General features: G+C 32.3%; 3 protein-coding genes across 4 annotated transcripts; 2 read left to right on the top strand and 1 right to left on the bottom strand.

Moving 5' to 3' along the window:
• Positions 1 to 1,018: 1,018 nt before the first annotated feature.
• On the top strand, positions 1,019 to 1,854 carry LOC114396438. Its single transcript, XM_028358416.1, has one exon. The coding sequence runs from the start codon at positions 1,078 to 1,080 to the stop codon at positions 1,606 to 1,608; it is 531 nt and encodes a 176-aa protein (XP_028214217.1). The 5' UTR covers positions 1,019 to 1,077; the 3' UTR covers positions 1,609 to 1,854.
• A 2,160-nt stretch (positions 1,855 to 4,014) lies between these two features.
• Positions 4,015 to 8,734, top strand: LOC114396437 (ras-related protein RABH1e-like). Its single transcript, XM_028358415.1, has 6 exons — positions 4,015 to 4,293; positions 5,224 to 5,294; positions 5,451 to 5,539; positions 5,932 to 6,043; positions 7,201 to 7,291; positions 8,247 to 8,734. Exons 1-6 carry the CDS (start codon positions 4,177 to 4,179, stop codon positions 8,388 to 8,390), a joined length of 624 nt encoding a protein of 207 aa, XP_028214216.1. The 5' UTR covers positions 4,015 to 4,176; the 3' UTR covers positions 8,391 to 8,734.
• A 437-nt stretch (positions 8,735 to 9,171) lies between these two features.
• LOC114394651 lies at positions 9,172 to 14,129 on the bottom strand. Of its 2 annotated transcripts, XM_028356318.1 has the most exons (8): positions 13,975 to 14,102; positions 13,548 to 13,724; positions 13,323 to 13,431; positions 13,154 to 13,212; positions 12,190 to 12,474; positions 11,949 to 12,024; positions 11,113 to 11,221; positions 9,172 to 9,762 (listed from the first exon to the last, which is right to left on the bottom strand). In XM_028356318.1, the coding sequence occupies exons 2-8, from the start codon at positions 13,584 to 13,586 to the stop codon at positions 9,684 to 9,686; spliced, it is 756 nt and encodes a 251-aa protein (XP_028212119.1). In that variant the 5' UTR covers positions 13,587 to 13,724; positions 13,975 to 14,102; the 3' UTR covers positions 9,172 to 9,683. The 2 variants fall into 2 exon arrangements, with proteins under 2 accessions (XP_028212119.1, XP_028212120.1); XM_028356319.1 differs by lacking the exon at positions 13,548 to 13,724 and having other exon boundaries at positions 13,975 to 14,129.
• Between the last annotated feature and the right edge of the window lie 1,458 nt (positions 14,130 to 15,587).

The raw sequence follows: 15,587 nt of genomic DNA, 5'->3' as shown, positions 1-15,587 counted from the left end.
AATGTTATATTTTAACTTTTGACTTTTTATATTTTTTATATTTTTTATATTTTTTATTCTTTTTAAGTAAATCATGATATTGAATTTATGTCATTTTATATTTTTATGGTACTTTATATAATTTTATCGAACACTTATAATTTAATAAATTAATTTTTTATTTAACTTCTAACTACTTTTATCAAATATAAATTGATTTCTACCCAAATTTTAACTTTTCACTACCAACTAGTTTTGTCAAATATATGAGTATGTTTCACAAGATGTTTCCACTAATTTTTATTTTTTTTTTACTAATTAAACAATTTATTTAATTATTTGGTAAACAATTTTTTTTTTAGTAGTTTTTAGTTTATTTTTTATTACCTTTTTTCCTTGAATATTTAATAGGTTTCTTTTTTGATATTTTCTATCAGTTAATTTTTTAATTTTTAGTTAGTGTTGACCAATATAGTCATAGTCGATGATACATTTAAATAAGAAAAAAAAGTGAAAGAAAAAAAAAATAAAAGGGGAGAGAGATAGGAAGATAATTCTATGAATAGTTAGATACAAAAGAAAGTTAAATGAAAAACATTGATATTTTTATAGATAAATAACTATTTTAGTCCCTCAATGCATAAATTAATAATAATTTAATCCTTAAAAAATAAAAATTATGATTTAATTTTTAAATATATAAAAAATGTGACGATAGAACATACTGATATTGATTTTTAAATTTTACTACTTAATTATAAATAAATCCTAAAAAAATATAATTTAATATTAAATTGATTGTTAAATATTATAATTTTATTATAAAATAATTTTCATAAATTCAACATCCGGATAAAATTGACGTTAGTTTTTTTTTTCTTCTTCGTAAAAACAAGAGGTTTGTTTTATTTGTTTTAATTTTTCTTCAAAGAAAAGAAGAACTCAGACCAATGAAACCCAAGCCCAATCTAGAACGCATGTAACCCGAACCATAAGACGGGCCTACGAGACATTACAAACTGGGCCTTAAAGGAAATTCGGGTATTTGAGGTCAGGGTAAAAGAACAGAGGCGAAAAACCTTGAGCGGAGTTGAAGCTATGGGAAGCAGATTGGGAAGAAGAGTGGTGCAGTTCGCGAACCTCCCCATAAAGCTTCTGATGCCGAACAGCTTCACCAACATCCACGAAATCGCTCTCAAGACCATTCCTTCGGCCACGAAGATCGAGATCAAGCGCGTCCTTCAATCCCTCTACGGCTTCGATGTCGATAAGGTCCGAACGCTCAACATGGAGGGCAAGAAGAAGAAGCGTGGTGGCTTGTTGATTGCAAAACCCGACTACAAAAAAGCCTACGTCACCCTCAAAACCCCTCTCTCCATTTCCCCGGATCTCTACCCGATCCGAATCATCGATGAGGACAAGAAGAGGATCAATAAGCAAGCCAAGTCCAGCCTCGTTCAGGACCACGAGGCCCACACCGAGGCCCACCACCACTGGCTCCATGACCGCAAGGAGGCCCAACCACCCTTCAGGCCTCAAAAGCATGGCCGTTTGGGCCGGCCCGAGGGCGCTTCCAATGCTAAGTTTCCCTGGTCTAGCATGAGGTCTGCTAGTGGCTCTACTAGGTAGTGGCTGTTATTAACTCATTTGAGGATAATAGAAAATGGTTTGAAGGGTTTCTTTCACTGGCTTTTGTTCATTAGTAGTGGTGGTGGTGGTAGTGCTTTTGTTCTTTTAAAATGAAATAATTGTTTTGACTCTGAGATGATGATGCTGTGTTTGAGCAGGACACAGTTATGCTAGAATTTGCAACCTGATTTGGTGAAGGAAGCATTTGAATTTGCGTATGTGAAATTGAGTTATGGTTTGACTCTTTTTGATTTTTTTTTTTACCTTAACTCAGGTTCATATCATAGTGCATACCTTACATATTAATTCACTTAGCTCATGTGCACCTTGATATATTTGATTAAAAATTAAAAATACAAGTTGCTGCATATGTTGATCATTGTGAAAATATTTGATGTACTTTATACCATATTGGCTTAACTGTAGCAACATTTTTCTTTTAAATGTTTGAGTTTGGTTCCTGTGTCATTTTCCTTGGCATTTCACTGTTTCTAACTTCCCATTCAAATAGAGCAGGAATTGCACCTTTGCTTATTTGGGTCACCAACTTTGATTTGGTGAAAGCATTTGAATTTGCGAATGTGAAATTTAGTTATGGTTTGGCTCTTTTGATTCCATTGTTACCTTAACATGGGTTCATATCATAGTGCATACGTTACATATGTTGATCATTGTGAAAATAATATAAGGCTCATGTGCACCTTGATTTATTTAAAATTACAAGTTGTTGCATATGTTGATAATTCTGAAAATATTTGATATACTTTACATCAGATTCGGTTAACTGTAGCAACATTTTCTTTCAAATGTTGAGTTTGGTTACTGTGTCATTTTCCTTGGCATTTCACTGTGTCTAACTTCCCATTCAAATAGAGCAGGAAATCTAAATTGACACTTTCTTTTAGCCCTTTAAAAACAAGTTTTGAGTAGGCATTTTAATAGGCTTCGGAAAGAGGTAATTTATGCATTGGCTTTCATGGATTAAATGGAGTAAATCTTCATTTTTATTTTTTGAATTCAACGCCTAAGTAGTTCAGTTGCTGGTTACTGGTATAAATTTAGCACCTCTATGGAGGGATCTTTTGAGGTGTGGGCTGTCTTAAAGCCTTAAAACACACCAAAAAAGTATAATTTGCTAAAATAATCCTTCTATAAGTAAGTGATTGTACTTAGGAAGTATATATGTGTGTATTGCACATGCATAACGATTGATCTAACACTTCCAAACAAAAAGGCAAAATATTTCTCAGCACAATCAAAGAGCATAATACATTTACTACTGTTGAGCAATCCTTCAATGGCAAGTAATTTTTGGATGGAAAAAATAAAGTGAGAACCTTCTGATTATCAATGTACTACATTATTAGCTGACTCCATAGGAATCTTGTATCCCAGGGTAGTTAGTTTTTCTTTTTCCTGTTTTGTTCGTTCTTTTCCCAAGCATAAAAAAAAATAAGTCACTGATGTTACTATGTTAGTGCGCAAACCAGAATTGGTTAATAAACCTAAGCAATATTAAGAATCCGAAAAGTAACATAGTTCCTCGTGACACAGATCCACCTGCCTTCTTATGAGATTGCAGCATATGCCACTTAATCTATACGCCAAACTTGAAAGCTCGCCAAGCAGCAATTATTGTTGAATCTGAATACTGAAGTTTCTGAATACATCAAAAGAGCATCCCTAGTCTTCTTTTACATGCATTTGAGACTATCAATAATTTTGAGTCACTATGTCAACTAAATAAAAGTAAAGTTTAATTCATGTTTTGGTCCTAATACCTAGGACAACTGTTTGTTTTAGTCCCTATATCTAAAACTTTTATGTTTTAGTTTCTCTCTGAGTATTTTTTATTTTATTTTTTATGTTTCTGTACTTTTGTCTCTGTTTTGTACTGAAAAACCTAACAAGGACAAACAATTATTGGCAAAGGAACTAAAATGAATCGGGTTTTTTTTATTATAATTATTTTAAAAGTTATATTTAATAATGATGTAGTCGCTTCTCCAAGGTGTAACTTCTCCAAGAAAGGGTGACTTTGATGCATAAAAAAAACCACAAACTAACACTCTGGATAATAAATGAAATTGAGAAGAAAAAGATAAAAAATATTAAATCAAGTGAATTTCAAAGGGAAAACGTGATGTTTGGGTGGTGAAGTTTAAGAAAAAATATAATAAGGTAATTTAGTTTTAGTTTAGTCATATAGAAAAGTAAAAGGAAAAGGAAAGAAATAAAATGTAATTGTAAAGGACTCTTTTACCCTTTTCTAAAATGTGTTAAAAGTCAGCAATGAATGAGAAGTAAATACGGGTAAATTGTAAGAAAGTGGGGGCGAAATTGGTCAAATACAAAAAAATGGAGTGTGGTAGTCATCGTGGTTGGCGCTTTCTGACGCCGTGTATAAAAAGCATTGTACTTTGAAATTGCAACTGGTGTTGGTCATCGTCAACTACATTTCCTCCCTCTCTTCGTTTTTTGCTCTCTCGAAGTTTGAGAGATTCAGGTTCAGATCTGAGCCTATTCCGTTTTACTCACACTCTCAAACAACAAAACCAAAAATAAAAAATGGCGACTGTGTCCCCTCTCGCCAAATACAAGCTCGTTTTCTTAGGCGATCAATCGGTCGGCAAAACCAGCATCATCACTCGCTTCATGTATGACAAATTCGACATTAATTATCAGGTCTTTATTTTATTCTTACCGATCTCTCTTTTTTTTTCTTGTAATTTTTTGTTATCATCCGAAGATTTCCTTTGATCGATTATCAATTTGACTAATTCCATTTCAATCACTCTAGGTTTTGTTTTGGTTTTGATTTTGTCCGTTGATCTCTTATTTCATCTTATCACGCCATTAGATGAGGCGTTTCCGTTATACGTTAGATATGTTCCGTGTGATTTTACGTGGATCAACCTGAGCCAGAACTAGAGTGTTACTTGTTTGGTCATTTTTGTGATTGTTCTGTTATGCGTTGAGAATACGGGTGGAAAGTTCATGTTATAGATTTGTAATTTATTGTGTTTTGTTACGTTTGGGAAATAAGCTCCACCGGTGATGATCTTTGCTGTGATTTTTCAGACGTGTTTATTGCGCATGATTAGCACTTAATTAGGAGGATCAGAGGAGATAGGTATCATATTTTGCAATGCACTCTCAGAGATACGTTTTCTACTAATGATTTTTGTTTATGTTGTCTTTGGAGTATTAACCGAAGAATTTGATCTGGATGCAAGGAGTAATATATATTCATTTTGATAGATTGAAAGATTTTTTCCGTTAGGCATTGAACTAGAATCTGATCTGGTTTGAATTAGTGTAGTAGGAAGAAGAGTTTGTATTAGTGATTGTGAAATTTTTCAAGGTTTGAACTATTATATTATTTTAGGAATAGTTGAATAGATTTTTTTGGTGATTATATTTTATGAAAATTCTGCCGTCATGTGATGATACTTGTTTGTAATTGTATTAGTCAATAGTTATCAATTTATCATACAAAGTAACTCAACATGAAAAATTATCTTCTTCGTAAATTTGTTTTGCACAATGTTTCCATCTCCCTTCCCCCTTTTCCTGCTAGGGTCTTGACAAATTTCTTGATCATCAAAATTTCAGGCTACTATTGGTATTGACTTCTTGTCAAAAACAATGTACCTTGAAGATCGAACAGTTCGTCTGCAGCTTTGGTAGGCCATATTCCTCTTTAACTCATGCCACAAGACCTATTTATATTTGTTTTTTTTTGTTTTCTAAAAGTTATATTAGATTTCACATTGTTGTGTAGGCACTTTTTTTAACCCATTCTTTGTATGTTAAAATTGTTTCATATTTTAACTTCACAGGGATACTGCAGGGCAAGAAAGATTTAGAAGTCTCATTCCAAGCTACATAAGAGATTCTTCTGTTGCAGTTGTTGTATACGATGTAGCCAGTGAGTCTAGTTGTTTTTCATTTTTTGTAACTGCCAGTTTCATTGTCTAATTTGCTGTGTTCTTTCTGGATCTTTACAGATTTTCTCACGACATAGTTCTTCGAAGTTATTTGTTAGTTTTACTAAAAGAAAAGATTTTGTAGGCTAGCATATGAATGCATTCTTAGATTGGTATTTGTCTGACTGTCTTGATCTTACTTTCCATAAAAGAATTACATAGTTATGCAAACTTCATCTCCCTACCTGTGTGTATATTCTCTTATGCTCTCTTTATGTTCTATGTTTGCTTGTGGAATAGGACGTGCTTAGTGTTTAATTTTATTTTAATCTATGAAACATAAAATCAAATTGTAATCATTAAATTCAAACCTTAGCAAGCTGTTATAATGCAGACCGGCAATCATTTTTGAACACTAACAAGTGGATTGAGGAGGTGCGTACAGAACGAGGCAGTGATGTTATTATTGTATTGGTTGGGAATAAAACTGATCTTGTTGAAAAAAGGTGAGCAATGAGTTTGTATATCCAGTCAATGAAAATCTTTTTCTTAAAGGTTATATTATTAGCAAATAACAAGTTTGCTAAGAATCTTCATCAAGAATTTTTTTTACACTTGGTTCTCTTTTTTTTGTGTTAAAATTTGTTTTCTATCTATTTTCAGAAGAGACTTTCCATATTGTTTGCAAGAATTTTTGTTTTGTTTTTTCCAAATTTTTGGCATAAATGAGGGCGAGCCCTGGTGCAGCGGTAAAGTTGTGTCTTGGTGACTTGTTGGTCATGAGTTCGAATCCGGAAACAGCCTCTTTGCATATGCAAGGGTAAGGCTGCGTACAATATCCCTCCCCCTTACCTTCGCATAGCGAAGAGCCTCTGGACAATGGGGTATGAAGTTTTTTTTTTTTTTTTTTTTTGGCATAAAAAATAATTCGTAATTGCTCAAGTTCTATTTTGATACTATGACTATTGGATAGAATGTCAATTGGCTAATTAGATAAGGAAAAATTACTCATTGGGTCCTATAATTTTACAAACTTTTACTTTTAGTCTTACACTTAAAAATCATCCATTTTGGTTTCTGTACTAGCACTTTCGGATTATTTTTAATCCTTGCTGGAGATATAAGGTTGGTCTAGTGGTTGGAGAAGGGTGAAGGGAGAAGGAAGGGGGAGAGAGGTCACATGTTTGAATCTCTCAATTGACATTTCTAACAAAACTAACAAACTAAAATTTGCCGATAAAAGAAAATATTATTCCTTGATATTTTGTAAGGCAGGAACCAAAAGGGATCTGAAAGTGTTTGTATAGGAACTAAAAAGGATTATTTTTAAGTGTAGAGATTAAAAGGTAAAGTTTGTGTAACTATAGGGATTAAATGAATAATTTTTCCATTGAATAATTTTGTTAGAAGTGGTTGGTTTTTGTCAATAAATTGATTATAAAACACTCAAATTTCAGACTGACGTGCTAAAATTATTGTACATTGAAGTTGTTATTTTAAATACATATTTAAAGCTAAATTTATTATACATACTTAATAAAAAAAATATTATATGGCATGAGGTTTCCAGTTAGTTTGCACATCATATTTGTATTTCTCCTATTGTGGTATTACTATTTAAAGTTCCGGTGCAACTTCTAATGTCATTTTGATACTTAAACAGACAGGTTTCTATAGAGGAAGGAGATGCCAAGTCCCGTGAGAGTGGAATCATGTTCATAGAAACCAGTGCAAAAGCAGGCTTCAATATTAAGGTGAAATTAACGAGTTCTCCCTCGTATATTTTTCATTTATCAGAACATGTGATAGGTCAAATTCTAATAGGCTATTATGTCAGAAAAAATAAAAGGCAGTTAGTATAATTTATGTATGAGACAGACATATTTTTAAATGTGGCTATTATTGTTTGGTAATAATTAATAAGCAGTTATTTTTTGCATATGGTAGTTATTGTTCAGTACTGTATTAGGAGAAATAGGCAGTTATTTTCTACATGTGGGGGCAATTATTGTTTATTATTGGGAGAAATAGGCAATTTTTTTCTACACTTGTCAGTTATTTGTGGAATATAGTCTTATAGATATAGTGCATGTTTGGTTTGGTATTCGAGAATTGATTCTGAGTCCATAATTGATTTTGGATGCATTCTTACATGTTTGAATTCATGTTGGAGAAGAATTCAAAATTAATTATGGGTCAAGAATTGATTCTGAGTTGAAGCCACTTTGAGTAACTTTTGCGTTGAATCCAAAATTTTATACTGAATTTTACTCCTAACTTATTTTAAATAAAACATTCGAACATAAACCATACCACTTCAAAATCAATTTTGTTAACGTCCATCCAACACATGAAAATAGAGCAGTTGAGGAGATGTGTGTTTCATTGTTTGTGCAGTGTTGGAGGAAACTCCTTGTTAGGGAAGTAACCTATGTTAGCAATTCTGTAATTCAAATTCGTTAATTCCAGAGTTGTTATAAATAAAATTCTGTTCATTTGTTAAGCAAACTTAAGTCTAACAACATGCTTTTGAATTCTGATGTCTGTTATTTATCATATAAATCTTGAAAAACCTGGAATGGCTGCCTACTGCTTTTACAAAGGATATATAGTCAATATATACCATTCAGGATTCCTGGCCATCTCTGTCTTTTACAAGTTTATCATGTTCATGTTCGTGTTATGTCTCATGTGAATCCAAAATTGCAGCCTTTATTTCGCAAGATTGCTGCAGCCTTGCCAGGGATGGAAACACTTTCTTCTACAAAACAGGAAGACATGGTTGATGTAAATTTAAAACCCACCGTGAATTCATCCCAGGCAGAGCAGCAAGGAGGAGGTTGCTCTTGCTAAAGAAAGGCTATTCATAACAAGCCAATATAAGTGTTTCAGTAAGCACGGTCATGGAATTGGCTACTAAACGGAAAGATGCAGCTGAGGTAGACATGCTTTCATACCAATGCTCGTCAGTGTTTAGTTGGGGGAGAGGGGTTTGCAGTAATAGTTTTTTATGTAAGATAAAAAAAAAATGGTATTCATCTGTTTCATTTTATAGTTAGTCCCTTTATGTAAGAATGCACTTGCAGGTTATATACTTGTATAAAAATTTATTTACTGGATGACGTGAAGGAGGCATCACCGATTTTTAACTTACTACTAGTTAAGATAAAAGGATTTAAACTGGAGCTTTGTTGGAAGTATTTTCGGATGACTTTTTTGGTCCTTTTTTATTTCTTTATTCAGCTTACTTATTTATCTTTTTAAAAAGTATCAAGTTTGATAAGTTTTTTTTGTTCAATTTGACTTTTCAGTCTATTTAAGATTAATGTTGTTAATAATTTAAAATTTAACTTTTTTATTCAATTTTCTCTCCTTTCCCTCCCCTTCATTTTAACAAAAAAAAAATCATTCTTAAATAATTAACAATGTTAAACTCAAATGAATTGAAGGATTAAATTGAACAAAAAAATATATATAATAAATTATTAAAAGATAAAAATACTAAAACTAAAAAAAATAAGATAAAAGATGATATGTAACATTTTAAAAAATAAAACATCAAATTGAACCATAAACATAAGATAAAAAAGCCAATAGTTCATTTGGCCTTTTTAGACAATGATATCATACTTGATTGCAGAAACACGACCTGTCAAAACTGCTTATATAACAAATATAGATCTGTTCGATTCAGACAAAGTTCTAGAACTTTTTGAACTATGAACATAGATACAAATTGTATTAGACAAAATCTTGGTTTCTCACAATGAGATCAGTTATTCTATCTTTATGGCTTCCATAATTGACTCTGAAGGATTACAAAAATATGATCACAACCACTCCACAACGTTCATTCCCTTCTGCATCTTCACTCCATCTAATCGTCTTTGTTTGGTACATTTCCATTTAATGTCTTAGTTTGGCTCTCTCGGCTTAATCATTAGATTGAACTGATATATGATTTTGGCAGATAATTTAATAAACATAGGGAGTTTTAAGACAAACGCGACTATATTTTGTGCCAAGTAACATTTCCTAGATTCCATCTTCAACACCACAAGGAGCTCAATTACAATTCAAGGGGAAAGCTTAAATTAAACAAACATAGCGGAAATCTAAAAACAGAAGGTGTCAAAGATTGGAACTTCAAATAAGAGCAAACCCATCAGCCCTCTGCCTCACTCTCAATGTCAGATATATCAATACCAATGTTCCGAAACTTGACCTGCAGGGTAATCGATCAATTTAGCAAATGGTTAAATTAAATATCAAATGAATGAGAAAAGCCCCAACTGAAAAATAAAATGCCAAATATAGACAACAGAAAAAATCAGTATCACTTGGTAATTATTTAAGAAAAGGCATAAGATCTCCAGTTGGAGCTCAGCAAATGTTTAACAAAAGTACTTTGAATACAAATCGAATTGTTGTATTAGACAGGGAAGCCAGTTCTACACCTTCTATAGTTGCCTTAAAGGTATCCTGTCCTTAGATAAATGAATACATACATTACTTTCCATATTATAAGCATTTTTATATGACAAATCAAAGCTTGGAAGGATGGAAAACACAGACACTCAACCGAGTAGACCAGTCGCTCTGAAGCCATGCATAAACATAACACCTAAAACTTGATGTAAGACTCTTGTCCCCCCTAATGTTTAGCATGGACATAGGAATGCTTTAAAACTTCATGGAGGCAGAGAGGCTTTGTGCTAGTGATCAATTACGGGGTGAGTATTGTCAATGATGGCTATGGATGGCTTTCTCAAAGAGGAATATTTTGAGAGGGATGTAATTGTCAAGGAACGATTTATAAATTTATGCAAGTTACTAACATCCTAGTGCTAGTAACATTGACCGGGAATGATTTTGAGTGTATTTTACTAGTTAATGCTTTTTAGTTTTTCCTAAGGTTGGGGTTTCCATAATTTCAGTATATATTTGCCAAACAACTAACTGGGAAATTTTTACCTTAAACAATTCACGTTTCTAGAAGTGACATTTCTCGTAAACTCCAAAGTTCACATGAGATATGCAATGCTGAGTAGCAAATTGCCCTCTTTATATCATTCATTAGGCTTTAAAGAGTAGGTATAATCTTGGCAAGTCAACGTCAATCTTTCTATGGTCAACATCAATTTACATTAACATACAGAAAGAACAAAAAATAGTTTACAACTAATGTATTTTCTTAATGAAGCGCTACAGATATCTAATGTATCATGCAGATTCAAAATAAGAATAGATACACCATTAACAAATTTTAGTGCATGAACTTAATTTGGTCATCATATATTAAAATTATCATTGAATTAATCTATCTTAGCATATAGTTGTGCTTTATTTTATTAAAGTGTGTACCAGGCAGCATTGTTTACTTTCTTACATATTTTCTTCTAAAATAAATATTTTAGTTAGCGCTAAGCTCACAGTTCTAGTTCATGAAACCCTTTAATTAAATGATAATAAAGTCAGATAGGCAAATATTTAAGACTTTGATAAATACGTACGGCCATATGGATATCAGTGATTCTAAATGTCAAGTTTTATAGTTCAATATACTATAACTTACAATATTGAAAACAGAAGAGCAACTTTTCTGGAATCAAATGAGGCAGCACGCTTATATTTTCTCCATCTGTTACTCGGTAAATCATGTAGCTTCTCAGAGACTGGTTTATCTGTTCAAGTTACAAAATATGAAAGTTAAAAATGTATCAAGATCACCAACCTACTCATTTATAGAACACAAAAATGTAACAGTGAGAGTCCAGGTACAAGAAGGGAGTAATTGGTAGTTTGAACATGACAAAATGGGTGTAATGTAAGATAAAAGATAAGGAAATATCAAATTATATAGTATGCCAGATTATGAACTTCTCAAAGTAATTAACCACAGAAAGCAAAACAATTATGATGGACAATTTGAATTTTGAACGATACCCTTTTGCAAACATATCTATTCATAACTAGGGTATTTCATTTGTTTGTTCAATTGCATAAGGCAATGCCAGAACAAAACCCACTTATATTTTACTGCTTTGCTTTTGAGATGACAAGCAAACCTGAAATCTTGTAGTTGATTTACAGGACCAGTCAGAATGATCAAATTGGCTAAAAACATGTTTCAATTGTGTTTAGATTTTTGAATGACAGAGAGTAGCAGGTTCTCTGTTCCTTGTTACATAAGAGGATAGAACGATTTATCCAAATGTTACATGCATATATTTCTCTTGTCAAGCCACCTGTTTGTATTGCATCGGACAATACTTTCTTCAGCTCTAAACTATTTTGATTGCTCTCAGAAAATCATTATCTCCCTAGCATCTTATCATATCCAGTAAAAGAAAGATGCATAAGTTTATCTGATTTGAAAAATGTGAAGGTACCAAAGAACAGCAGATATACCTCTTGGATTGCTCACATTCACCAGACTCTGCATAAGTTTCCCCGCTTTGAAACTTGATTCTCTCCACAGTACACTCTACAATATTGTAAAATATCAATCCTCGTATCATAAAACACACACCACACACATAAATGTATGTATGTGTGAGTTTATATGGGTACCCTATCCAAAGTTAATTAATGTTATTTGTTATGCGATATCTTAAAAAAAAAAATGCCAAGATGAGTTTACAAGACTTACTGTTGGTGAGTTCCCAGTTTTAAAACCTTCAACTGCCTCTTCATAGGATTCAGGTGAAACTGAGTTTCCATTGACACTAGGGATATCAATTATGCACTGGGAATACACACCCGCATTCTTCATTTGAAAATCAATGCAGTTTTGACAATTTATGGGATCATCTAAGCACATTGGGCTTTTAACTTGATTAGGAACCCCTAAGATGCTCAAGAAAGGTAGTGGTGAAGCGCAATTTGCATTTTCATCTTCCTCAGGCAACACTGAAATACTATAAACATCTTTAGTCTGCAAGAAATGGAAGGGCATTAGTTATTAAAACACATTTTGAGCTATTTCCAAATAACCCACTTATGTCATAAAAGCAGTCAAGTGGTTCAAAATTCAAATAAGAAATGCCAGTAATATATTGAAAGAAATATTTGATTTGAGTTTATATCTGTCCCTTTAGTCCTTCTTTTCAACAGTTAGAGAAAGGGAGTTTCAGTGACTTGCATTTCCCATTTGATCCAAAATAACAAGGTGACTAAAAACCCAAAACTAAATGGAAGCTTAGGTCTCCAACAGTTTAAAATCAGGATGGATAAAAATACCAAAATAATCAATGTGAAACATGATTACATACAAAGATCTTTGATCCTCTCTCCTCAATCATATGGTTCTAATTTCCAGTCATACAAACTATTAGTTGACATCTCTGACCCCTCTACATTGAAATGCCAAATGTCACAAATTGATTTGGTTTCTAAGCAACAACATGCCAAGAAACTAAGCCAACTTGCATACTTTGTTTTCCCCAATCTCCACTCTCAACAAGCACATACTTAAAGAAGATAAACCCCATTATAGACTCATTACCATACCAGTTACCATCATTCAGCCACAAACAAAAGATTCCCTAAACTAAGAAATTAATTGAAAAATCCATAAAAACAGTAGATCTCTGCATGAGAAAAGAAAAACCAACATGTGAACCGTGCAATCCTGCTGGAAGTGAAGTCTCTTCAAATAGAATCGGCGGAATCTCTGAAGAGGAGGAAAAAAAACAAAAACAAAAACAGTGTAAAGAGCCACAAAAACTAAAGCAGTTTCTAAAACTTACAACATTCGTAAGTAATCCAATTTAGTACAATTACCTAGAGGAAACTGTCGGTTAAGGCCATCATTACTTGGTTTATTATGCAACTTCAAACCGACAGCTACGTTTCCATTCCCGTCCACAAACTCCCGAATTTGATGTTCTTTCTGCAACCAAACCACAAGTAAAGATGAAAAACAAAACAAAACAACTGAATCTCAATTAAGAACGCATTAAACAATGTGACTCTTCAATTCATTGTTGTACAGTGAGAACTTTAAACCTTACGGGATCTGAACAGCATAGAGCTCAATCCATGCATCTTAAGTAAGACTCCTCACAAATCAACTTGAATTCCAAACTGTAAAGTAATTAATGCAAGCCAGAACCAAAATCGTGTGGTTTCACTTTCTCACATGACTCTCGTTGAGACTTTTCCAACCTTTCTTTTCCATCAAAGCTGGAAAGTTGTTCCACATTTCACACAAACGTTGATTTCTTCAACTAGTTAGTATTTAGTAAGTAGCAGCCAAACAAAAGCAAGTTGTTAAAAAAACACGACACGAGTTGAGATTCCGATTCGGTTAAACGACATGTCGTAAAAAGTACTAAAAATGAACTCCAAATGCAAAATGCAGGTTAGAATTAATTAATTAGAGACATAACTGAGAGCGAGAATGAGGCTTAAGGAAGAAGATTAAGAATGTTACCTGGAAGAAGGAATCGACAGCCATTAATAATGGCTTGGTTTTTTGAAGACGTTTTCGATTCTTCTAAGGAAAAAGGAAAGAGGAAAGAGAATGAGACAGAGATTGGCGTAGAATTTGAACGTTACATGGTTATATTATAACTATCGGAGGACGAAGGGCAATAGCAAAGTACCCTACTTACTTAACACACCTTCATTTCATGTCCTGACCATTATGACCCTTCCTTTTCTGCCTTTTTTCAAAATTACCTCCATTCTAAAATACAATCATCATAAATCATAAATCTACCAATATATGACGTTTTTTCTAGATGAACTAAGTTTCAATCTGTTAATAGAAAAATTATAAAATAGGTAGATTAATCATTATCCGATGGGTATAGTTCCGTCGGCAATTTATACAGAGTTTGTAATAAAAGATGCGAGTTTAATTTTTGTAAAATATATTTTTGAAGATGAATGATAAACTTAAATATGATTAAACAGCGAATCGAGGTAATAACGATGTTGTTAATAAAAAAGGTAGATTAATCATTGAAATACTTAATTAATACTTTGCATTAATAACACAAAATAGAGGAATGTTAACAATATTCTTCCTAATACAATTTGTTTTACATACATTTTATTATTAATTAAAATTATTAAAAAAAATTAAGACAAACTTGTTAAATGAAAAGTAAAATTTATCAATATCTATTATTTTTAATAAATTTTAACTAATAATATAAAACATGTTAAAAAAATATTTTTGAATATTAATTTTTTTCATTTACAATGCTAGGATCCCACTCGAATTCTACTCATATTGAAAAGGATAGCATTTCTATGATGAAGTAACCCGAAAAGAATCATCATAATCATAAATGTAAAAAAGCAACAAAGTTAGAATAGTTTTTAAGACATAATGGGCCGGTTAATAAGTTATGGGCCAAAATGAAGATTAAGAATTAGAATGACATATGGATGGAGAGAAGAAGCGGTAAATAAATGAAATTGAAGTGTGGGGTGTGTTGGTTTTTCTATATGAAAGGGCAAAATTGGTGACGAGAGATGAATGATGTGGTTGCGTTTGGTGTTGTGTTGGGAAGGGAGTGTTATGCATGTGATTTGTGATTTGTGATTTGTGATTTGTGATTTGTGAAGCGAAAAAGCTACCTTGGGTGCCACGGACAACGAGACAAAGACAGAGTCACGGGTTTCGTAACTGTTCCATCCCCAGCCCGTGGATCGATTCTCTGCTTGATTCTTCTTCTTCTTAATTATATAAAGAAAATGACACTCTACTTACATTTATACGGTTTTTTCTGTCTTTAAGGTTGAAATTAATAATAATATAAAGTTGATTTTTTTAATTAATTTATGTATTTATGAAATGAACATTTTTATATTAAGAGTGATGTTAACTAGACTGATATTAATATTAAATTAATATATTTTGTATAACAACTGTGATCTGATTATAATTAATGTTATTCAGTAAAAAAACTAATGATGCTTTCATTAAAATCACATTGTAAACATACTCATTAAAAAATGCAATTAAATGACATTAATAATAAAATCTTTATTTTTCAATCTCTTAACAACTCACTACCTATTATATTTGTCTCA

Source organism: Glycine soja, chromosome 18, assembly GCF_004193775.1.
Source record: "Glycine soja cultivar W05 chromosome 18, ASM419377v2, whole genome shotgun sequence".
In the NCBI taxonomy this organism is placed as follows: Eukaryota; Viridiplantae; Streptophyta; class Magnoliopsida; order Fabales; family Fabaceae; genus Glycine; species Glycine soja.
This window is presented reverse-complemented; position numbering and strand designations above follow the sequence as displayed.

Bases quoted from the DNA above. Each gene is read 5' to 3' on its own strand.
- LOC114396438 (XM_028358416.1), top strand. From the start codon at position 1,078: ATGGGAAGCAGATTGGGAAGAAGAGTGGTGCAGTTCGCGAACCTCCCC.
- LOC114394651 (XM_028356318.1), bottom strand. From the start codon at position 13,586: ATGCATGGATTGAGCTCTATGCTGTTCAGATCCCGTAAG. The intron at 13,213-13,322 runs GTAATTGTACTA...CCTCCTCTTCAG, and splicing joins TAACCGACAGTTTCCTCTAG to AGATTCCGCCGATTCTATTT. The intron at 9,763-11,112 runs GTAAGTTATAGT...ATTACCCTGCAG, and splicing joins GCTCTTCTGTTTTCAATATT to GTCAAGTTTCGGAACATTGG.
- LOC114396437 (XM_028358415.1), top strand. From the start codon at position 4,177: ATGGCGACTGTGTCCCCTCTCGCCAAATACAAGCTCGTTTTCTTAGGC. The intron at 6,044-7,200 runs GTGAGCAATGAG...ATACTTAAACAG, and splicing joins ACTGATCTTGTTGAAAAAAG to ACAGGTTTCTATAGAGGAAG. The intron at 7,292-8,246 runs GTGAAATTAACG...CCAAAATTGCAG, and splicing joins AAGCAGGCTTCAATATTAAG to CCTTTATTTCGCAAGATTGC.